This window comes from Branchiostoma belcheri, unplaced genomic scaffold (assembly GCF_001625305.1).
Source record: "Branchiostoma belcheri isolate BF01 breed outbred unplaced genomic scaffold, Haploidv18h27 scaffold33, whole genome shotgun sequence".
Taxonomy (NCBI): domain Eukaryota; kingdom Metazoa; phylum Chordata; class Leptocardii; order Amphioxiformes; family Branchiostomatidae; genus Branchiostoma; species Branchiostoma belcheri.
Genome location: NW_017803943.1, coordinates 2,200,869 through 2,225,642, shown reverse-complemented (window position 1 = coordinate 2,225,642; position 24,774 = coordinate 2,200,869). Strand labels below are relative to the sequence as shown.

Genomic DNA, 24,774 nt, shown 5'->3' with positions numbered 1-24,774 from the left:
TTAGACGATGAACAGCTAGAGATCATGACAAGTAGAGTAGATACGGACTTGCTAGCAAAGATGGACTCCATATCATTAGGCTCTGGTGACCTACAGGCCAAAAGCAAGGAAAAAGACATGGATGTTAAAGAAGAAAAAGAAGAAGTAGCAGAAGCATACTCAGAAGAAATGAAGGCATTTCTAAATCAGCTCAGAGGTCAAAGTCAGTTGAGGAAAGTTGAGGGAGCAGAAGCACAGGAAGAGGATGATGCAGACAGTGTAGAGACAGAAGACGAAGTGACATCATCAGAACTACTTTTTACTATAGAGGAGGAAGGAGAAAGAGACAGTGAGGGACAGAGAGATGAAGATAGCAAAGAATTAGAGAGGGATGAAACTGCTGAGCAAGGACAAGATGGAAGGATTAGAAAAAAGAAGTTAAAAAGACGTTGGAAGCATAGGAAAGGTCATGGTCCAAAAGACTTGCTAGATCAGTGGGTTCTAAGTATGAAGAACCGACTTGAGAAACACAGTCAGTGGAGGGATAGAGGCAGCAGTGGTGGATATAGTTATCTGCAGTACAGGTTTGTGGGGTCTGAGTTGGGATGAGTTGGTTTTCTTGTGTTCTATGTTGATAAAATGGTTTATATAGGGCCATTCACAGTCTTCTACTCCAGTCTTTCCTGTTTCCTGTTGTACCTGTTTATCTTTGGGGTACTAGAGATTCTTGTCATTACTAACCTTTCACTATTAGAAACTGTTTTAACCTAACATTATTCAATAGATGATTATCAATTTGAGTAATCTACAAGGTTCTGAATACAATCCTGTATAATTAATAATCCAGGGTAAGATAGTGATCGCAGGCATCTGTGTCATATTCTGATTTATGTGTATGAGTCATGTATTTCAAATGCTTGTTACAGAAAGTATTTGTAAGTAATATTGTTTTTTTTTCCACAGGAAAGCAGCAGAACACCGTCCTGACAGTGGGGTACAAACAGAGTTTGTTGGGATCCCTTTCCAGAATGGCTCCCTGGTCTCAGAAATAAGGTCAGTTTGGCTATTTGTAAAGCACATAACATCTCAGTACCTCAGTAACTGTTACAGTCATAACTAGAAAGGCCAATATTTGCTTTGGAGCAAATATAGCGATGGGTTCACCACATTTTACCACATGGCAGGGAAAGAATGAGAAACACAAGGGAAAACAATGCTTTACATTGATATAACTATAGTATGAAGTAACATACAACTAAGACTACAACAGTTGGATAGCTATTCCCTACATTATTGGTTAGGATTGCATAATGCAAACTGTTGATTTTCAAGATAAAAAGAAGCGTTCATAGCCCGCATTCCAATGCTGGAGCAGGAAAGCTTAAAATACCTACCAAAACACTTGAATACAGACATACTGTCAGTATGGCATGGCTCTGTGCAGGTGTAAATGAAGTTAAGCCAGTTAAATCCCAACAGCCAATCAGCAAGGAGAATAGAGGAAAGTATACTATTCACACTGCGTAATCACTGGATCATCCTTAATGAGTTATGGAGCAGTGCCGGAGTCGCGCGATGAAAACAAGTCCCTTCATATCCACTTATTATTATCAGGGTGGGGTGTGGGGGGAATCAAAAGTGCCTGCTGTGTTCAAGCTGGCTTCGACCTTCCTCCCGCTCACTGCTTCAGGGACCTGTCTCCACCGCACTCCCCGGAGGGCGGATGTTTCCAGTAAATGCACAGAGTGAATGGGCTATCAGCCCCTTATATGGGGTGTGATGACGTCATTGGCGGATTGATCCAATAATTAAGCAGTGAAGAAAAGTATACTATTCACACTGCGTAATCACTGGATCATCCTTAATGAGTTATGGAGCAGTGCCGGAGTCGCGCGATGAAAACAAGTCCCTTCATATCCACTTATTATTATCAGGGTGGGGTGTGGGGGGGAATCAAAAGTGCCTGCTGTGTTCAAGCTGGCTTCGACCTTCCTCCCGCTCACTGCTTCAGGGACCTGTCTCCACCGCACTCCCCGGAGGGCGGATGTTTCCAGTAAATGCACAGAGTGAATGGGCTATCAGCCCCTTATATGGGGTGTGATGACGTCATTGGCGGATTGATCCAATAATTAAGCAGTGAGAAAAGTATACTATTCACACTGCGTAATCACTGGATCATCCTTAATGAGTTATGGAGCAGTGCCTACGTCGCTCCTCTCTTCCGTCTATCCCATCTCATATCCACCTTTCCCTGTCACCTCTTTACTCAAAACCCCATACTCATTCCCACACTAATATCTCCTCTATACCACAAGGCGTATTCTCCTTTAAACAGACCGTCTCAAATATCCTATGTCAGACATGAGGCGATATATCCCATTGTACTGTTCATCTTTCTTTCGACCGGATGGACTGAGGCCAACCTCTTTCTTCAGGATCTTAAAATTCCCAAATGTTGTGCGCTGTCTGACAAAGATTCATTTGCTATGGGTTGGTTCCCATAATACTACTTCGCATGCCATCGGCCCGGCCTGAGTGTTCCTCGTAGTATCCATCGATCCCAGTACTTCTTATCCTTATCTTATCCGACCGCCCGTGGAGTCTCTATAAGAACCTGAGTTCCTCCCATGATTCTCCCGCACCACGTTCAGCGCTCTCCTTAACATTCGAGTACCTAAGCACTTTCGTGTGCTAATCTCGTGACCATACATCAGTACATACCCAACCATAGCTGTGAAAAATCTTCCCTTGAGTGTTGGAGTCGTATACCCTTGCCATTCTACGCAAAACTTTCCAGATATGCGTCCGTTCACAATGATATCTCGAGCTGCTGAAACCATTCACTTTCCTTCTTTAACTTACCCCAAACTGTGCACCCTCTAGAACAACTACCTCGTTGTCTTCCAAATCGGAAGGTATTGGTTTATCTTTACTGTGCGCTGCAGGTCAATCCTCTAACGCAGATGGAAGAGTAATACGAGTCCTTTCTGATGTGTCAGGAACCGGCTCTAGGCCACCCGCATAGTCTACCCCCACTCTTGTTGTTAACTCTCTTTGGAGCAATCCCAACTGCTCCCCTTTCCCGTTGATGATAATTTCAACACGATAACAGGAAGGTATCATCGTATCGCTCTGCGGCACACTTGCCGATATTTATGGGTTCGCCACACCACGAAGTGGTGTGGTGAAACCATATTGTCTTTGCTGATGATTCTCCTCCTTCTCCTCCTGCCATATCTTTAAATGGATTCAGCTTCTTCATTTTAGGGCCTAAGGTCCTGAAATTTGGTATGGAGGTACAATGGGCAAATACCCCTAGGCGTTTTTTAAATTATTGTGATACAGGCTTTTAGAATGGTTTTATTTGAGTTTTTTGGCTGTGTAATAGCTAATGTATTACTGTGTAAGTGTGCAGTGTTTACCACATTTGGACATGAGTCATCACAATGGCATGCAAGGCATCAACCAATAGGCATGCAGCTTTCCTCTATTCTCCTTGCTGATTGGCTGTTGGGATTTAACTGGCTTAACTTCATTTACACCTGCACAGAGCCATGCCATACTGACAGTATGTCTGTATTCAAGTGTTTTGGTAGGTATTTTAAGCTTTCCTGCTCCAGCATTGGAATGCGGGCTATGAACGCTTCTTTTTATCTTGAAAATCAACAGTTTGCATTATGCAATCCTAACCAATAATGTAGGGAATAGCTATCCAACTGTTGTAGTCTTAGTTGTATGTTACTTCATACTATAGTTATATCAATGTAAAGCATTGTTTTCCCTTGTGTTTCTCATTCTTTCCCTGCCATGTGGTAAAATGTGGTGAACCCATCGCTATATTTGCTCCAAAGCAAATATTGGCCTTTCTAGTTGAAATGACTTTTCCTGGGCCCTGACCCTGGTCTATGCCCACAAGGTGCTACGTATACCCTTGACGACACCTGCATATATACCTTCACCGCCTACCCCACATAGAAACCAAACTGCGGGTTTCCCTGACTACAATACTGGTTTGCTTTCGCAAGTAGTGTCGGGTTACAATCCTTACAAACCACCCTAACTTAATCATTCTTCTGCCCTCTGTTTCGGCCGCATGACTCGGAGAGATAGCACACCCCTTGAACATTTATTTCTTTCTTTAAGCTTCAGTTTCCACCGGAACTTCAGGAAAGCGTTACCCATTGCAAAGGGGTTGCCTGGGACCTTTGTCCCTCCCGTAACACATAGTTGGCCACCGAAACCTCCTCAAGATTGCTCGGGAATTGCTCCGTGAGGGAGACATGACCACTTAAAATCTTTCTCGTACAAGCCTTTCGTCCAACCTATTTTCCTAACCTAAAGTATCTATACCTCCCCATTCTTAATCTGCCCCACGTTCTTGATTCAAGCTTGGAGCTCTTGATCGCAATTTGAGTGCAACAGTCGCTTTTCCCTGCCTAAACCTGTGATTATCACCCCGAAAAGAAGACTACTTCGATTGAGTCCTTTCTGATCCTCTGCCCATGTACATATGTACACCTCTCTCGCCGATCTTTCCTTTGTCACGTGGAACTTGTACGAGTGATCACCGAGGCCAGGATTTCCGGTCTCACGGTACCAGACCCAAAGATTACCTTCTGAAAAGATTTTGCTTCAACCTCGTCCTTGTCCACACATCCTTTCACACGATGAATGACTCGTTCTTCAGCTGTTTGAGATGTTCTCACTTTATACTAGATTCGAGCGCCACCATTTTCTTCTCTACACTCCCTGGGTCTCGAATGCATGTTTTAACCTACTGACAGTAAACAAAAGTGACTGCGGGTCGTTCATTTCCACTTGAGCGCTTAATGACTCCTTGTTAGCTTTGGAACAATCCTCCAAGTCAATGATTGGCGACTTCTTCTTTGCTCTATTACCGTAGAGTCGCCGTTTGACCAATAGCCTTGTTACATTCCCCATGACCTCTGACACGGCTCGGCTTCCTTTAATAACGCCCTGTCCCGATCTGATAATTCTCTATCCGGTCGCCAGGAATATCACCAGTAAAATTCACTGAGAACTAGTTCACTGGGGACTTCAACCTTCCCAATCCGTCACAGTTTACAGATGTAGCATCGTTGCATACTCCCTTATCCAAACGTAGTTCCCGTACCTTGTTACCATGTATTATCCAAGACACTCGGTGCACTTTGTTCTCGAAATCAGCGGCTGCATGGGAAACCCACTGCACCAATTTATTCTGACACCTTTATTAAACCACCCTTTGGTCGTGCCATTTCCACCCTAAAACAATCCCCTCACTAATTCCCGTTAAAATACGGTGTGGGAGACGGGCGCATCTGAGAATGGCGTTGCTGGTCACTTAACTTGCCTCTCTATGAGTGCTTGGACTAGCATGTGTCAACCACTCCCTTGAGGAAATTCAGCAAAATTACACCTGCACCACTTAACTTCTATAAAGCTTGCCGTGTGCACGTGCCTTCATACTCGGTCACCCTTCGGTGTGTGCTCGCACTAACAGGTGCTAACGAAATTTCAATCATCTAGAGCTCGCTCGAACTACTACATAGTGGACATCGTCTAAGTGACTCTAACCAACATCGACCCGCCTTAAGATCTGCATGAAGTTCATATCCTGCGTGTTACCCCTCAAGTGGCCACATCTCCTACTACTTACACTGACGTGCACTATCCTGGGTTCTGAACCTCTCGTCAAGTGTGTTACCAATCTGTGTCCCCAGTCTATGTTCGTGCTGAACGTGTTAAAGAACACCAACTGGTCATGAGACAATGATGACCATTACGCACACAAACGTAATCTTTGTAATGGTCGAGAGATGCGTTGACGCTCATCTGTCCCCCAGTAAGCCTGTATGTTACACTGCCTCCACGTTACCCAACTACGCACACTGGCGAACACAACATGCCTGACACGTATTCTTTCAGGCTCGCCGTATGAACATCCCCGTTAACACGAGGTGCGGGTCACTTCACCTAACACTAAGATGAACACAACCTGTCCGACATAAAACACGCAGCGCTCGTCATGTACGCTACCGGCGAAAACGTGCGCAACGATGACACTTACACCACTCGTCATAAGCGTTGCCGCTCACCAACCCTAAATAAACAAGTGTCCACCCGAAACGTGCGAAAGACCGGTACCACTTCATCAATAACCTCGAGGACCACAACATGTCCAATGTCACACCATACCTATCATCTTGCGTGCTACTGTTCTGCCAGCCAGTGTTCTCCGACCACTACACTGCGCACATCATGTACGAGGTGGGACCTTCACTGCTCTTTGTGTGTTACCGCTCATCGACCGCTTATCCAGCGTTTGCATAACCACTGCCAAGGATCCTAACCCGGGGACAACGATGCACCCAGCGTGCCAAACGTATAGGTCCCACCGCTCGTCGTGTTGACGCTTGTCGTATCCACCACCCGTGTGTGTACACCCAAGCAACGTGCCAAAGCCCACTCGTGTAGGCACAACGCCGGATATCCCATGCACGACGTAAGTCTATGTGTGTTATCACTTGACTGTTCGCCCACGAGTGTACATCCAACACCGTGCCAGAGACCACTCAGACAGGGACAGTGATAAAACCGCGAGCACGACGTAAAGACTACAACGTAACGCTCGTCATGCGTGTTACTACTTGACCGTCCCTTCATGAAAATACGCACCAAGCCGCGCCAAAGACCACTCAAACAGGGACAGTGACACGCCACATGCACGACGTAAAGACCACAACGTAACGCTCGTCAAGCGTGTTATCACTTTACTGTCCATTCGTGAATGTACGCACCAATCCGTGTCAGAGACCCCTCAAACAGGGACAGTGACAAACACCACATATACGACTTAAAAGTCACACAGCTTGCCATGTGTGTTACCGCTCGACCATCCTCACCCGAGTGAACGCCCAAACCGGGCCAAAGAACACTCAAGCAGGGACGGTGACGAACACAACATGCACGACGAAAAGATCACACCGCTCGCCATGTGTGTTACCACTCGACTGCCCCTACCCGAGTGTACCAAAGAACACTCAAGTAGGGACAGTGACGAACACAACATGCACGACGAAATATCACACCGCTCGCCATGTGTGTTACCGCTCGACTGCCCCTACCCGAGTGTGCCAAAGAACACTCAAGCAGGGACAGTGACGAACACAACATGCACGACGAAAGATCACACCGCCCGCCATGTGTGTTTAACCGCTCGACTGCTCCCACCAAGTAGTACCAAAGAACACCCCAGTGAGAACAGTGACTAACACACCATGACGACGAAAAGATCACACCGCCCGCCATGTGTGTTTAACCGCTCGACTGCTCCCACCGAAGTGTACCAAAGAACACCCCAGTGAGAACAGTGACGAACACACCATGACGACGAAAAGATCACACCGCCCGTGATGTGTGTTTAACCGCTCGACTGCCACTACCCGAGTGTGCCAAAGAACACTCAAGCAGGGACAGTGACGAACACAACATGCACGACGTAAATGCTGAAGTGCTGGTCGTCCTGCCAAAGGTGTCCGCGAAGACGAAATGCCGGCACAGCGCTCTGTCGGGGATACTGAAAAATACGAAACAAACATAAAACTCCCGGCTGCCTTCCGCTCTGCCGATGTCGCGGAGCCGGTTGGCTGCTAGTGCTGTAGAGCCGGTTGCTGTGCGCTCTGCAGATGTTGTAGAGCTAGGTGCCGTATGTCCTGCTGATGTTGTTGCGGTAGAGGAGCTCGCTGTAGAGGCGGGAACTGCGTCGTTGTTAGTTGCGGTCCATGTCGTCGTTGTCCACTTCCGCATGTCCTCGGTGGGTAGTTTTATAGTCACTATCACTGAATAGGCACAGAACAAAACAAAACTTCAGACCTGAAGCGTACCGCAAATTACTTAAAATACCCGCCCGAGGGAGCTCACACCAAACAACTAAACCACCCTACGAAAACAACAAAATTACACGGATTCCTTAGACCATTCAAATGCAAATGCCCACGTGTGAAACCCCACATGGAAAAAACCCGCCAAGATCCTGCGGATACCACTTAAAACTGCTGCTGTAAATTTATCACTGGCGGCGGCGGAACCTGCTGCTGCGGTTGTCGCACACTGCTGAGTACGGGGCTGGAGGACGGATACCCTGCTGTTGAGGAGCCGCTGGTCTCACTCCCTGCTGTTCGGCATCCTGCATTCCCGCGGTAGGTAGTCTTGGTGCTCGTGGCGTCATATCTACATGTGCAAAGAATGCCAATTCATAAAAGACGCCAATCCCACTGCAAAACTTACACTACCCACCCGAGGGAGTCCCCACCATAGCGGGAAGAGATGCCCCGTACAGCCAAAGGACCAAGCGGCGAACCAGCAAGGCCTGAGACTCCACTCAGGTACCCAATCCCTGCTAAAACAATCACCACCCCAAAACCAGCAGACAAAAGAAAAATGCCTCCACCATTCAAATGCAAATGACCCAGGTGTGGAGGACCACGTGTAACGCCTGCTCACGGAAAATTCCAACACGAAAGCTCACGCACCCAACAAACCCTCAAAAATCTACCCCCAAAACCTCTACTAAGCTTGAGGTGCGAAAAAGAAAACAAAAAACAACACACTGACAGCCAAAACTAAACTCTCCCTCTAAGAAAAACCGAACTCACTCTAGAAGGCACGCCTGCCCTACCTGCTAACCGTGGCGCCACAAAAAACACGCCGAAAATTCTGGACTCTCACTACCGTCTACACTAGCCAAACCTTGACCAAACTGGTCAGCGAGAATCCTTGCAGTTCTCCCCCAGGCACTCCGGTCTCCGCTCCGTGCTTCCTTCCTTGTCGAAACGCTGTCGTGCTGGTCGGACGGTAGACCTCCACGACGCTGCAACTCCGACCGGTCCGGGGGGATGTTTTCAGTAAATGCACAGAGTGAATGGGCTATCAGCCCCTTATATGGGGTGTGATGACGTCATTGGCGGATTGATCCAATAATTAAGCAGTGAGAAAAGCTGCATGCCTATTGGTTGATGCCTTGCATGCCATTGTGATGACTCATGTCCAAATGTGGTAAACACTGCACACTTACACAGTAATACATTAGCTATTACACAGCCAAAAAACTCAAATAAAACCATTCTAAAAGCCTGTATCACAATAATTTAAAAAACGCCTAGGGGTATTTGCCCACTGTACCTCCATACCAAATTTCAGGACCTTAGGCCCTAAAATGAAGAAGCTGAATCCATTTAAAGATATGGCAGGAGGAGAAGGAGGAGGAGAAGGAGAAGAAGAAGAAACATCAGAAAAAGCAATATGGTTTCACCACACCACTTCGTGGTGTGGTGAACCCATAAAAAGTACTTTCAATTGATATTCTGTCACAAAATGTATGTGTTAGAGCTGGTCAACAGGCTCTCAATATATGTAGTATTCAAATTAGGATAGCAGATACTGTTATGTCATCAAAAAGCATAATTCCTGCAATAGAAGTTAAGGAGTCTGTATTTCATTTCTGTTGTGAATATTGTTAAGGAATCTGTATGTTATCTGTGTTAGTAAATGTGAATAATGTAAGTTTGTTGTCCCTTCCCATAGCGCGATGCGTCTGGCGTACCTACAGAGCGGTGGTAACGACCCGGCCGTCCTGGCACAGATGCATGACATGCAGGTGGAGGCACAGCAGCTAGAGGACCAGAACAAACGCAGGGACAAGAAGAAAAGCAAAAAAGGTACAAAACTAATACAAACTGCTGCATGTTTTTTCTTATATTTCCATATAACATTCACCATTTCTGTGATGTTGAATGGACAAGAAGCTAGGCCAACAAACATGGTATATTGGTTCAATTTATGGCACTCCTGACCAGACATTGTGACCTTGGGAAAGGCACTTTAAATGACTTTCCTCCCTCCACCTACTGGTAGGTTTAAAATGGGAAGCTAGGTACAAGGCAGTGGAAGGAAAGGGATGTGCTCCTCCTTCCAATGATAATGTTTTTTGTTTAGGGACAGCAAATTTTCTCATGTTTTTCTCATGTGGGTATTGAACTTTCTAGTTTTGTATTCTTTCTCCCAAGACAGAGCCTAAGGACATGGGCAGCCAGGTTTTGTATAGAACTGGAGAACCAGACTTTAGATGTTGGAATTGTTGGTAGGGCTGGGACTAATATGGGTGATGCAGAATAATACCTTGTTTTATGCTCTCTCTCCAATGACAGAACCTAAGGACATGGGGAGCCAGGTTCTGGCTATCGAGCTGGAGAACCAGCGCCTCCAGCGGGAGTTACAGGAACTGCACGAGCACCAGCGCAGGAAGCACCGCAGGAGAGCCAGCGACTCTGGTGGATATACATCGATATTTCTTACTGTCTCTTACCATATGTTTAGTCTCGGGCTTCCATGCATGTGTAGTGTATATACATTTTAAAAGGAATTATTTCAAGTTTATGTGTGAAACAGTGACTTGGGTGAATATACAATGTGCAATTTCCAATATTTCTGACTTGACTCTTAGTCTAACAATATGCATAAGCTCAGGCTTCCATTCATGTAGATACTTCTTAAAAGGGATCATGTCGAGTTTATTTGTGAAACAGTGTACTGTGACTCAATGCTGATACTACAATGGATGCCCTCAATGTACTTGACACTGTCCTTGGTGCTGAAATTGAGAGGAATTAGACATTCTTCTCTGCAAAGTACCCACAAAGAAGTAAAAGTTACACACCAATTTCTTTAGATGATGATGGAGAGATTCGGCAGCTGCAGAGGGACCACATGCGCAAGATGCTTCACCTGCAGCACGAGATGGAGCTGCTCAAACAGGAGGCCATGCTCAACAAGATGCGGCGCGAGCTGCGGACCCCCGGGCTTCTCCCCGCCCCCTCTCATCCCCCACCACCACAACTGCCACCACAACCTCACCCACAGCCTCCCCCTCCCCAGCCACAACCCCAACACCAGCCGCAACCTGCGCCAATAAGAAGGCCTCCGCCCAAGCCGGAGACGCCGGAGATCGAGAGGCATCGGTTCCAGCGAGACAGAGAAGGGAACACGATAGAGGCTCTGGATCCGCTCTTACCAGCTCCTTATGATCCTGGGTAAGGGAAAAACATGCATCAAGAATTCATATGTATTATATAGCTTAGAAGTAGATGTATTAAGGAATCCTACCCTTGTTACTTTTCCTATATATTGCAAATGCTTATGGCATTGGGATGTAAGGATGTAAAGAGCATGAACTGTACAGGAAAGTGTACTGGTAAACAAATAGGTTATGAACCCTTTGTGACATATGCATCTGTCCTCAGTGCTGAACACCATCCACAGTTTCCACACACAGGCAAGCATACCTGTCCTTGGTACTGAACACCATTCGTACATAGGAAATAGATACCAAACATAGTGCCTATAAAACAAAGGCACCTAATTTTGCAAACTGAGTGAACTGTAATTCATTTTTTTTTAAATTTATGCCTTTCAGAGCTGGGTTTGTGGTATTCTATGACTACCTGCTAGGCCTGGACCCAGACTACAAGTCCACCCGGCTGATAGTGGGTCTGTACAACAATGCTAATGAGATTGGAGACCCCACACCCCTGCCTGTAGTGTACACAGAGGGAGGCTACAACAGCTACTACCAGAACTATGCTGGCATGAACATAGCAGTCATCGGTGCCAAACAACCTGTGCCAAGGTAACACTAGGGATGTAGGGCTGTCAACTATCATTATACAGTCTCCTCTCTGAAAACTTTCTGACAGAACATTTAGCATCTTTTGTACATGAAATGATTTCTAAATAACTAAGCTTACTTAATGTTAACAACTCACATATTTTATAATTAGTGAAGATGTAATTGAAACAGTCCTGAAGTATTGACCCATTGAACCATTAGGCAATCTTTGTAGTCCTCATTTCTTCGTGACTTTGAATAGATAAAATCAATCGACTTTGATATTACAGTAACTATACTAACATTTCATGATAATCTTTATATTTCATTATTCACAATTCCATCAACATGTATCTTGCCTATTACTGAGAGACCCACAGGTGGCTAGGTTGTATGAAATGGTCTAATTTGAATTTTATCTGGGGAAAACATTGCACAAATCCCTTGAAAAGTGATGGCAAACTCCCTTCCAACACACATGCTTCCCTTCCAATCAATACAATTCTTAAGCTTTCATTAACAAATGTTCATCACCATCTTTTGGCATAGTCATACATATATGTCTGTCATACCACCTAACTCAGTGCCTAGAAGTGGACATTTGGCTTTGCATTGAGTAACACCATTAAAAAAAGTTCCGTTTTGAATTATATCCATCCCTTCACAATCCATTTGTGCTTGACCTGGTTGTCCAAACGTCAATTCTATCCTGACCCGACTATTCTAAGGATCCAGCCCTCCAAGAAAACCTTTTTTCAAGTACTTTATGTCCATTCACAGTCACATATGCATGGCCATCTTCCAAACGTCAATTCTAACCCAACCCGACCATTCCGTAGGATCCAGCCGTCCATGGATCTCTCCATAATAGTAGAGATGCAGGTACAGTCCGGCAGGGACGGGTACGACAGTAACCGCCTGCGCTCACGCGGCTGGAGCAAGATCGAACTGTTTGACCAGCAGAACCGCGTCCTGAGCGGCCGGTGGAAAATCCCGCTCAGGATGACGCCGGTCAAGCCTCATCTGACTGCTGTGGAGCTCAACAATGTTCCTCAGGTGCGACCATGGAAGTTTCTGAACTATTGGAAGTTTTGTTTTTGGTTGTAATGGTTTTGGTTTGTGTGTTTTGTTTTAAAACAAAGCCATTGATACTGATAGAACATGTTCAACTGAGACAACAGAAATTTCTGTGACATGTTCTCCATATGTCTGAGGTCGATGAACCTGTCAGACTGTACACTCACTATGAGACATCTTATGGCAGACGCAGACAAGGACAACAGCCTACTACTTACTATACAGCTCCTGGGTGTTTATAATAACCAACTGTAGGTAAAACAGGTCTCTTCCATTGCCCCTTGCTAGCAACAAGGGGCAATGGAAGAAACTTGCATGCCTACGTAGCAGAGCGCCAGAAATGATGATGTTTGGTTTGTTGAATCCTTCTGTCCTGTTCCAGTTGGGTCATGCAGAACTGTACTTCAGACTGGTGAACTGGAGAGACTCTGATGTCCAGTCACTCTCTAAAGTCAACCCTTCTGAAGCACGACACTACAAATTCCCACCTCAAGTAAGGAAAACAAATAAGAAAGTACTTGTACTTATTTCTTCTCTGTATTGTAGTCCAGTGTTTCAATAGTCAAGTAATACTTGAAGACTGATTAAACTTGAGAATAGACCAGGAAACATTGGAGTTTAGCAGTGTAACAGCTTTTGCTCAAATGTGATTGTAAGTTAGTAGTAGTAAGTTAAGCATGATTTCCTGTATCTTGAGATTCTTTTTACTAACTACATGTATGGAGAGAGAGACAGAGAGGGAGAGAGAGACAGTTTGATATATATACAGAGAGAGATAGTTAGATATAGAGGGATGGATACTATTAGATAGATAAATTGATAGATGTCAATAGATTATTACCTGCTACAATGCAAATATTACATACAAATAACACAATAGATTCACTCATTGTTTGTTGTTGTAACATGTGTTTTCGTTTGTTGTTATTACATGTATTTTTGTTGATTTCAGATGTCTGGTTACCCTGCCTACAACTCCCCCCGCCAAAACTATTCCTCTATCCCTACTCAGCCCATCGCCTATATCCCCCCTCCCCCTTCTGACGCTCCTCCCAGCACCGCAGGCACTATTAACGACAGGTGAGGTCAAAGTGCATGACCTTTCACCTGGCTGAAACCTACCTGAGTCACTAGAAGTCTTAGAGTTTAGATTACTGTAATTCTGCCCCTAAATTTCAAAAGTTCTTTTATCTGTACCATTCAATATAGATTCAGTTGGTTGATTTCTTTAACAGTGACAATAACTGTGTTTTAAAATGCACAATGTCATGGCAAACTGAAAGCAAGACCTGAGAAAAAAGATTTTTCATACAATGTTTCTACCAATATAGGCTCAGGTAGGTTTCAACCAGCTTTAAAGAATTAAGTCTAGGTTTAAAATTAGTGCTGACACAGTATGTATTTTTCTTTTACGCTTTAAACAATCATGAGAAATCATGTGCAGTCTTAATGAGATTATTGAATATATTTTTTGTAATGGCAATTTTTATGAAGCATTCAAACATAATTATTATATATTACATATGTAGGTATTAATTTGGTCTCAAATTAAAAAAGATCAATCAGCATATACTAGATTTTATTTCTTTTTAAATATTTTTACTGAGAAGCATGTAGAATTAATTAATTCATACTAAATCATAAATTATTTAATTGATAGATATTGCAGTGAAATCCAAATGGTTGCACTTAGTACCTTTAACCCATGTTCAAGATGCCTTTCTTTCTCAAGTTCTCACACTTTCTTCACTTCTACAAATCTTTCCACATCCTACCGTTTCTCTTCCCTAAACTTTTCCCCAATAACTTCACTTTAACCCCTCCTGGCGGGCTTGCAAAGAGTGTCGACAGAGAGAAAGGTAATCCACCCTACATAGGTGTGCTGTCCAACCAATCACCAATCCCAAATAATCGCACCACAAACTCTGATCACCCTACTGCTCAGTCTCACTGGTTCTGTGCACGTGTGGTCTTTGTGCTTGGCTATCTTTTCTTTCTCTCTGTTCTTTTTAATCTGATTCACGTGAACAATAATAATTGATTTTTGCTGATTGTGGATGATTTTTTTTGTTGGAGTGGTAGTTTGGTTTGTAGTTTAGTCCCACGCTTTTGCTGTTGTTTTGTTTAATTCAGTGTTGATGTCAGTCACTGCTTTTTTTTAAATTTTGCATTTTGGCTAGAAATAAATGCTGGAATCACTATTTTCTTAAACCTTCATCAAATTGATTTAGGATGTGTTTGGGAGCCAAAATCAAGTCTGATAAAAGATTCAAATTAATTATCACACAAATATTGATTAAAAATCAAGTTGCAGATTGTCATTGAGATACTTCATATGTTATGTTTTCAGTTGTGAGAGAACTGTTTTACTAAAGAAAGGTCATTTTTTATTTTCATTCCCCAAAAGGTCCAGTAGAAGATCTAGAAGAACTCCTATCAGTTACCAACCTGAGGTGGAGGACAGTGTGTCAGTGGGCTTCCAGGTAGGTTTTTCTGTTCACATTTGTTTTCTAAGGATTGGGCAGAAAGCAAAATGCTTTGGAAAAACGTTGTGTATAGACCCTGTCCCTGGTGCTGAATTGGTGGATGTTGGTATATCTTGCTTTCAATTTAGTTGGAAAATGATCCGTCCATTACTACATGAAGAATATTGCATGAATGTATTTGTATAACCTAATGTTATGGAATGACTATAATTTTCATATCTTTCCTTTCTGTTAAAGGTTGACAGAGTGAAAGATGCCCTAGATGGAGAGGGGAAAGTGCGCCTGACTGTGTACAACCAATGGACGGGGAATGTAAGTTTGCCAACTATTGAATCTTATATGATTTTATACAAGGCCATATTTCACTACATTTCCTTATGCAAGAATGGACAGTGGCAACCCAATGTAATATAGACCAGTCCAAAAATCTGAGAACCAACAAATTGAATTGGTGTGAATCTGTTTCCTTATTCCCCAGATTGCCCAGTCTTCCACAGCTCCCATGACCTGTACCACCTCGCCAGTCAAGTCCAACTTCAAGCATGGAGTCCACGTCTTTGGGTGGCAAGAGGTGAGGACACAGATCACAAAAACATTCAGCACTGTAGGATGGCCATATTTCTTTAGGTTTTATAAATCACAGGTGTTTGTAGAAGCTATGGGAGAGAGAGAGAGTGAGTGAGTGAGTGAGTGTGTCGACTCTATTGATCCATTCAAATAAAAAACACCACTTCCCACTCCTGCTGAGTGACAAAGCTGATTTAAGTCAACGTAATGAAAACAATACTTCTTGAGTAGTATTTCATGTTCTGAGTCAACTCTGCTGACTAGACATGAAAACATGTGACTTTTATATTATACCCTTATATATATTATGACCCAATAAATGTCCCCTCCATCCTCCCAGGCACTGTTCCATGACGTGTACCTGAACGCAGACATGATCGTTATTGTCCGGTTCTACCTGCGCCAGCTGATCCGGGACGACGCGCCAGATGACATCAGCCAGGGGGGGAGTATCCTGGACGAGGAGAAACTAGTTGCCTGGAGCTCCATGACACTTACTACAGGAAGTAAGTTTCTTTTTCTCTTCATATATGATCTTTTCTTCATATATCTAGGCTGCTATAGAGTTACATGTTAACGCAAGTGGTGTCAAATGGCCAAGTGGTAAGACTAGTGGACTTGAGACCGAGAGGTCATTGGTTTGATTTCTGGCATTTCTGGCTAGACATTGTGTCCTTTCATCACTTGACTTAGGTGTAAAATGAGTACCTGTCTTTGGTTGGGGAGGTAAAAGGCAGTGGGAGGACAGGGATGGACTCTGCATTCTAATACAGTACCCTAGACACAGTGGATAAACTACTCACTGCCCTAGCTCATTTGACACCACCACAATTAAAAGGAATCTGTGGCATATAGATAGCATTACATCCTTTCATTTGCATATTTCATTTCTGTAGTTCAATTCCACAGTTTATTTCCACAGTTTCACTTCCATAGTGTATTTCTATAGTTCATGTTTTTCTTTACTTTTCACCTACAATACCAACCACACTGTTAAAAGTCCAGTGCTTGTGTTGTTGCAGGAAATGCTGGACGGCTGAGACTGAGAACAGGGAACCACAAACTGCCCCTGTACTACCCTCCTGTACCTGAGGCTAAGGACATTCCTCTGTCAGTAAGTTTGTTTCTTTAATTGCTTGAGCCTTCCTTCAAAAACACTCAAAATGGCCTGCTGGATGCTTTTCATTGTGGTCATGAGGGAAGAGGCCAGGCCATTTTTTTCAGAATGAAACTCAAAATAATCATGAAATATCATCAAAATAATTGCAATTATTCTTAATCACAGCCAACAGGTTCTGTCCCTGGTGCTGAAAGTTGTGAGATAGGCATGATATGCTTTTTATTGCAGTACAAAACTTGTGTGAGAATGCTGAAATTTGTGGATAGATGATAAAATTACTTTGGGATTTAGTGTTAGCCTATAGCAGATGTGCATTAGCCACTAGTGCAAAAGATCAATTTCATTAGTTGAAATCGTGAGAATTATTACACTTATTTCCCCAGTCCAGAGAGAACCCGCGGGAGTGGCAGAGATTTGGGAGGTCCACGGTTCGGTTCCACGTGTTCCAGGGTGAGCCGCCTCGCTCCAACACTCCCTCCACCATCGCTGGAGACCTGGAGGATGACATTCCAGACGTAAGTTGTTGTACTACTTAAGTCCACACTTATAAACAGAATCTGATGTATTAGTAACATAAGATGGTATAGCAAGTTTAGATAAGCAAGGAATTCCTTACTGGACCAGGTGTAATTTCTATTCACCAAAAGAATTTTATAAGATACAGTGTGGAAGTATTGTTTTGGGTAGCACTTGTTTGGGGTTTCTATGTTTGGATTCCTGAGTGGCCACGGTTGGTAACTAGAGAGTAGGAGGTAATCATGACAGTTGATTTATAGATACGACCCAGAAGTCTGAATTACCCCCCTTTTCTATGCCACCATTTGACTAATTCCTGTATCCCTTCCCCCTGTTCCAGGGAGCGTGGATAGCCCATGAGAGAAGTTCCCCTCCTGTGGATGTGTTTGGGTCAGGTGACGGGTTTGACCTGTACATAGACGGAGCAAGGTTCCTGCCAGATGCTGTCACCATCTCCAGAGTAGCAGGCAGGATGTTCGACAGGCAGTTTAACCAGTATGTACCTCTACATCACATCATTATTAATATCATATCATATGTACCATATGTACCAGGGCACTCCAGCCATCACTTAACAGAGACGGTGGACAATATAAAATCCCTGGCACGTTTGATCAATTTGATCAATGTACCAGGACAGTACAATTCACATTTAGAGTGGTCTCAGTCTGTAATCTGTAGTTAAGAAATCCCATTGAAATGCTTGCTATTATTGACAACTGTTTGATCTAGATCTTGGCTATAATGAGTCTGAGTAAGCTTGAAAGTGCAGCTATACAGTCCAACACCTTTTTTCAAGTGCTAATGCTACCACAGAAAAATAAGTTATTTGACGTCATGGATTTGCAGTTAGAGTACAAAAAAAAATGAATGTTATAAAGTTAACATATTTTCCACATTGTTTCTCCAGGATTGGACCAGACATCAACACTAGTGTAGACCTGGACAGCAACATATTCGAGCCTTCCTACAACTTCAGGATGGAGTTCAGAGAAGCAGCTCTACCCCCATCATCAATACTGCTGCTTAAGGTCAGACTTTTTACTCAACTATTTCATTTTGTGGTATTGAATCAGGCTATAAGTTAGCATACACACGATCAAGATGTTGTGGTTTTGATGCATGGCAATCCTGGCTGGACGTTGTGTCCTTGGGAAAAGCACTGGGCGCAACTTTCCTCACTCCACCCAGATGTAAAATGGGTAGCAAACTTATTTGGATGGGAATGTAAAATGCGATGGAAGGAGAGGGATGGGCTCTGCCTTCCAATACCATGCCCTAGACATAGTGGATTAAAAACCCACTGCCCCATGACCCCAAAAAAGCTATCATTATTAATACTACTTTTACTTTGTAGTGCCCAATCTTTTTCCAACTCTCTATGAAACTGTAGTGTTACAGTAGTAACTACTAGTAATCAAAGCTAATTGTTTTTGTTTTTTTGACCTGAATGCAGGTATACGCTACAGACAGGTTCCGTAAACAGTTGACCGTTGTTGGCTGGGCGACACTGAATGTGTTTGTGGAGACAGGCACTCAGAGACAACCCATGGTGGACACCCCTGGACTACAGGTAGGACCCATGTTTACCCCACTTGTACCATGTTCTAGGCTATAATTCATTGGCACATTAAAGCATTTAGAATCAGTCTATAATGGCTACTTGATTGTGCTCACAGACCAGGTTTTCTTGGTCCCTTGAGTGGTCTTCTTATTAAGTTTTGAGTGAACTAAATGTCTTGTACTTTGTGCCCCCTGCCAGGTATCTCTGAATGAAGGAGCCCACCAGGTGAGGCTGTACAATGGAGGACCAAATGCTCTGGACCCTCTTACGGACAACACGCTCCGAGCATCTAAGAGGTACAGCATGCAAATATGACCTGCTTCTAGCTTACAATCTAAAGTCATTTCCTCATTTGATATAATTTCAGGCAAGTTTGGAAAATAGATCCTTTAACAAGCAATGCTTTAATTTTGTGCTTACAGAATATTTATGTCATACATACTGCAGCACCCATCAAGCAAAGCTACAAAGAACATGGTTGTTGACATTGTCATCATTTTTTTTTACCCACAGACACATCCCCTGTGCCAGTCTGTTGCTGAGGTTAGTCAAGGCTCCTAAAGATCAGCATGGGAGGCCACTAGAGGTGGGTGATTCTTGCTGAGACTAGATAACTTTTTGCAGTAGTCTCACAAAAAAGTTGAAGACCTTAACTTAAGAATTCATCTCTCTCTCTCATACTTTCTCCTCTCTTTTCAGTACCGATGCCTTTATTTACATGACATCCCTTCTCTTTGTTAGAAAAAGTACATTTCCATTTTGCCTTACTGTTGCTGTTTGTTTGGAAATTGCCTAAAAAAATCAATAAACATTAACACAGAACAATTACCTGTACCTTTCCCAGGCTGAGAGAGTTCCCCAGGTAGACTGGCCCAGACTGGGTCTGACAGTGCCTAAGCCTGCCTACAGTGAGGGAGTGTACTACTCCACCAAGTGTACACCTACCAGGGGAGAGAGTCAACTCTTCCATGCCATGGGAGACAGGTAAAATCATTCTTCTTCCTCCGAAACATTTTCATATCATACTGTGAATGCATTTACTTTTGCTGTATTTTTCTGTATTTGTGGAATGAGAGACAAGGAAGTTTGGTCTTCTTCAATAGACTGACCCACCAGAGACACATGTCATGTGGCTTGTGTGATGTCAACACTGGGTCAAAGGTATCAGATCATTGTTTCAGTTAGTCAGCCTATTGAAGGTCAGACCAGAGTTACTGGTTAAAAGCTCTTGGTGAGAACAATCTCTTGTGTTGGAACAAAAGTTTTCACTTTAAGCAATTATTATGATTGCCACCTACAGGAACGTGGTGCTGATAAGAGACTCCCTGTCAGTCATCTCAGATGGACAGGAGCAGAGACTGAAAACTGACAAGGCTACAGAACAATGGATCAGGGTAAGCATCATAGTTTCCAAATACAAAAATGTTAAAAGTCAAATAAACCATTATAGGTCCAATTATGAATACCTCCTAACAATAACATGGTCACGTGTGTCAGTCATCAGGACTAGCAAAAAACATCATGCAAGGAACAGTACAGGGAGGAAGAAAGAGGGATGGCATTGGAAAAGATTGGAGGATGATATCAGAGAATGGACAGTCACAACATGTTCAGAACAGAAAACTGAGAAAACTAGTTGTCATATCTTCTGTGGTGCCCTAATGGTCAGATGATTAGACTAAGGGATAGATGTAGATGAGAGAATAACATGCATAACAGGTTTTGTTAGCAAAGAATGAACAAACATGCACAAACTTAGTATCCAGTTTGACCTCTGTCCGCAGACCCAGCTGACCCGACTGCTGGACACCCAGCCACCAGAGTTAGACCTGACACACATCTCCAGGTACCAGCCTATCCATGGACTCAAGGTGGGAAATGCTGTTTTTATGATCATAACAGTGTTGTTTATTAGAAAAAAAACTGTGTTGTTGGTAGATTGTTGACACAGAGGTAAAATTTTGTGTTTGCATTATGTACAGTCTAATATAGCTGAAGTACAGTCTTATAGTTGGTATTGTTCTTATAACAGGTGGCCATAGATGGAGCCATGAACCTGCCCTGGTCAAAGTTCACCCATGTGCACTACTGCTTCAACCCACCCGGGGCCTTCTACTATGTAAGTACACATGTTTCAATCTTCAGTTGCTTTACAGTTGATTAGAATCACCTTTGCAGAAGGAAAACATATTTTATTTTTCCTCAGTTTCTTCTTCTTACTCTTCTTCTTTCCTTCTAAACAAGTAAGGTCAATGATGGAATGTTTTTGAGTGAGAATAAACAGAGCAGTTACTGTAGTTTATTAGTCTGGATCATGTGAAGATAAACCTTATGCAGTTGCTTTGCAAATGTTACCTAGTTGATGTGTATTTTTTGTAAAACACTTTCAGTGCTTATTTAGTCATGCATAATCACAACAGCTACTGTGTTAATTATTTTCCAGGGTAACCCAACAGCAGCGTACGACAAGCTGACCTTCACTGAAAACCTGGACCTGAACAGCAACCAGAAGGCACCAGTATGGAAGGATGGCTTCACGGTGAGACAATACCCAACTGAGGGGAATATATAGGTTTATCAATGTCATAAGAGGGTCTGCATGGGGGGATCCTTAACAGCAATGTTTAATGGTAAATTTAGGAAGGCTATTAAAGCTGAACAGTAAATGAAGTTGTTCCTGTGTAATTATATATTAAGGATTTTGGTTGATGGTGAGTGAACATTAATGCCTCACAGAAAATAAATGCAGGATGCAGACCCTCTTATAATCATCAGTTTTTCCAACTACCAATGCCAACATTGAGAGAATCTTCCTAAATCGTGTTTTTTTTCCAGTGGTTTCCACGGAGGTCCTTGCACAGATACTTGGTGCTGATTGTACATCTACAAGAAGTGGCAGTCACCGTTGCCAGGGACAACTACAAATACGGGCTGCTGGAACAGGTAATGCTTATTGGTCTTCACCAAATCTTTATTGGCAGAATAAAAGACCTCAGAAACATGTGTTTGTCAACTCATTTAGCGTGTTTACATTTCTGCAGACTATGAATGATAAAAAAGTACGTATTTCAAGCTAACCGTAAGTCTGTACGCCCACAGGCATGGACAGCAATGCAGATCTTCAAAGATGGCTATGCAGTCACCAGTGCATACCAGCTGCCACTGTACCAGGGGGCACCCACTCAGGTTTCACTACTCTTCTGCAACTTGTTTTTACTCCAGGAAGTATTTTTTTTTAGCCTGAGTGTCAGCCCTTTTAGCTGTCATGGAGGCAAATGAGAGCTAAAAATGCTGACACTCAGGCTATTGTTGAAAAAGGAAACTTCAGCTGAGGTTTTTTTCTCAGCCTTTTATTTCAGCTACATGCATTTACTGGTTGTGTTTCATTCATTTGAACCTTAACATGTGATATTATGCACTAATTCTTGTAACATTGCAATGATGTTTTGCCTCTTACAGTCATATAGTCTCTGAAAACCTTATCAGAGTAACTGAACTGATTTAAGTGTTGTTGTTTTTTTCAGGCTATGCTGACAGCTTTGTCTCGACAACCGTGCAAGGAGATTATGGACGACCTGACGAAAACCAATTCTGTGAGTGACAGTACTTAGATGAAGTGATTAAAAATTAACCGATCATTTTCTTAGTACCTGTCCATGGTGCTGAGATTACTGTTGAATCTATTTTTCCTTTTTAAACAATTGTGCCAGACATTTGGTGTAGAAATCTTCATAATGCTTGACATTCACCCACTGCAAACTGTATGCCATGTAGTATAGATTTATGAAGTATAGGCATGATGCATGAATAAAGTTTCCAAGTTTCAAAGAGCGTGTTATTTACTGCATTTCCAGATTAAGCTGGCAGAGGGAGCTTCTGTGTTTGTACGCGTGGCAGATGCCAGAAGAGATGAGGAAATCAGCACCCCTATGGTACAGTACATTGTGTTATAACTAGATAAAAATGTATGTAGTCATGGAACTAGATTGAGTTGTCAGATCATTGTATCTCTGTATAGCCTGTATACAGATCTCTGTATAGCCTGTATGACCATCCTTCAGTGTAACACTCCAGATTTGCAGGCACGCAGCATAGCAGCAGCTAACTATATTACACCAAACAACTCAACTTTTTACACCCAACCTTTGCACAACTGTAGAAGTTGTTTAAAGCTTTCTAGTGATGATGCCCCAACTGTAATTTGGGGGCAGCGATTTCCACTCTACGATAGTTCTTGGAAAACACAAGTTTTTGAACACTTGAATTCTTGATTGATTTAACTCTCAGACTGATATTTGAAGGCATGAAGATATTTGAAGTGCTTTGTTCCTTTGGCAGCTCTAAAGAGTGATCTCTAATCCCCTCCCAGGTTGATGTGGACACCTCCCTGCTCCCCCAGGACCAGCTGGACAGGTACACCCAGGAGATCCCCTCCAAACCCCTCAGACAACAGGTACCACAGGGCAAGACTCCTGAACAGTTCCAAAACAGTCTGGCCAGCAAGTTCAAAAATGTAAGTTCAGCACTTTAAAGTAGATCACATACTCCGTGCAATCGCAATCTGTGTGCATACTTAGCTTGTGATAGTCATTTGCTTGTGAACTGTTCCATAACAGTCTTGGAAGCAGGTTCAGAAACGTAAGTTCTGAACTTTACGGAAGGACTGGTCACATACACTCTATGTACATGTATGCATACTTGGGATAGTCATGCATGTGAACACTTCCATTAACAGTCTAGCAAGCAAGTTCAAAAACGTATTACTAAGTTCAACACAGATAAGAGTAAAGAGACTCTTTTTACACAACCAAGATATTTATTCAGTCAATGTTTCTGTGACTGTCTGTCACCTTCTTCAGGGTAAATCTGACTGCATTGTAGATGCTGTTCCTTGTTACCATTGCTTGGTTTTTCTTTGAAAAAAATGCTATATATCACCAGTACTACCAAAAGTTCCCATTTCAGTTCTTCTAAAATGCCCACCCACTTTAAATGATTCACACAGACCTCTGCTTCATAAATGTTTTAATAATTCATTTCTCCATCTTCTACAGCTTGTGTACAAGTTGTACATCACAGACTGAAGTGCTGAGAGAGACAGCGAGATGAGAAAGGCATCTAAGATTCTTCACTGGGTTTCAAGACATCGGCTAAGAGCAGCTAGTACTGAGACAGAGAGTTAGGGCCTGATATCTCTATGTAGTAGTATGCACTACAGTAGGCACATACAGCAGGGTTTATATAGCACATACCTTTCAGTTCATGGGGGATCTAGCCAACAATGAAGACATGCATTATCCTATGTGATGTCTTTGTGAAAACACAATGTCATGCATGTTAGTTCTTTTGTAATGCAACCAGAGTAGTAGCAAGGAAATTGTTGCCTTTGATACAAAGTTCCTTTTACATTGTTTCTAGAAATGGTAATGCAAATCTTTAGCAATTCATCATTTTAGGGTTTATAGCAACTGCTTTGTCATTGATGTGAAGGCATGGGAAAAAAGGGAAGATCTTGATTTAGAATTATGATTACATGTATTACATTCATGACCAAAGATAAATTAAACTGCGGAATGTTTGATAATGCTTTATAAGATCTCTGATCCTGTTTGTATAAATCTGAACATTTTCCCTTCAATGTACTTTTTATATGTTGTGTGGCATGGTACTAAGTAGTAAACTGAAAGATGTTATCTGAAATCTAGCCTGTAAAAATCTTTTTCCTTTACTTTTAGTATTTGCACTTCCAAATGTTTTTCAGCTTTGACCTTCTACAGAATGTACAAAGAAAAATATAGTT

General features: G+C 42.8%; 1 protein-coding gene across 1 annotated transcript in view; it reads left to right on the top strand.

Moving 5' to 3' along the window:
• LOC109475235 overlaps nt 1-24,774 on the top strand; it is a 36,307-nt gene extending 11,533 nt beyond the window's left edge. The window contains exons 8-37 of the mRNA XM_019775836.1: nt 943-1,032; nt 9,565-9,698; nt 10,188-10,310; nt 10,709-11,069; nt 11,453-11,665; nt 12,484-12,700; nt 13,104-13,214; nt 13,674-13,801; nt 15,129-15,204; nt 15,445-15,519; nt 15,686-15,778; nt 16,115-16,280; nt 16,797-16,888; nt 17,278-17,409; nt 17,751-17,905; nt 18,321-18,441; nt 18,867-18,983; nt 19,173-19,270; nt 19,488-19,560; nt 19,819-19,958; nt 20,275-20,368; nt 20,759-20,845; nt 21,007-21,093; nt 21,418-21,513; nt 21,810-21,917; nt 22,074-22,160; nt 22,499-22,567; nt 22,829-22,906; nt 23,344-23,487; nt 24,029-24,774. Coding sequence (XP_019631395.1) covers nt 943-1,032; nt 9,565-9,698; nt 10,188-10,310; nt 10,709-11,069; nt 11,453-11,665; nt 12,484-12,700; nt 13,104-13,214; nt 13,674-13,801; nt 15,129-15,204; nt 15,445-15,519; nt 15,686-15,778; nt 16,115-16,280; nt 16,797-16,888; nt 17,278-17,409; nt 17,751-17,905; nt 18,321-18,441; nt 18,867-18,983; nt 19,173-19,270; nt 19,488-19,560; nt 19,819-19,958; nt 20,275-20,368; nt 20,759-20,845; nt 21,007-21,093; nt 21,418-21,513; nt 21,810-21,917; nt 22,074-22,160; nt 22,499-22,567; nt 22,829-22,906; nt 23,344-23,487; nt 24,029-24,058 — 3,595 coding nt within the window. The 3' untranslated portion in view covers nt 24,059-24,774. The remainder of the gene's footprint in view (nt 1-942; nt 1,033-9,564; nt 9,699-10,187; nt 10,311-10,708; nt 11,070-11,452; nt 11,666-12,483; nt 12,701-13,103; nt 13,215-13,673; nt 13,802-15,128; nt 15,205-15,444; nt 15,520-15,685; nt 15,779-16,114; nt 16,281-16,796; nt 16,889-17,277; nt 17,410-17,750; nt 17,906-18,320; nt 18,442-18,866; nt 18,984-19,172; nt 19,271-19,487; nt 19,561-19,818; nt 19,959-20,274; nt 20,369-20,758; nt 20,846-21,006; nt 21,094-21,417; nt 21,514-21,809; nt 21,918-22,073; nt 22,161-22,498; nt 22,568-22,828; nt 22,907-23,343; nt 23,488-24,028) is intronic.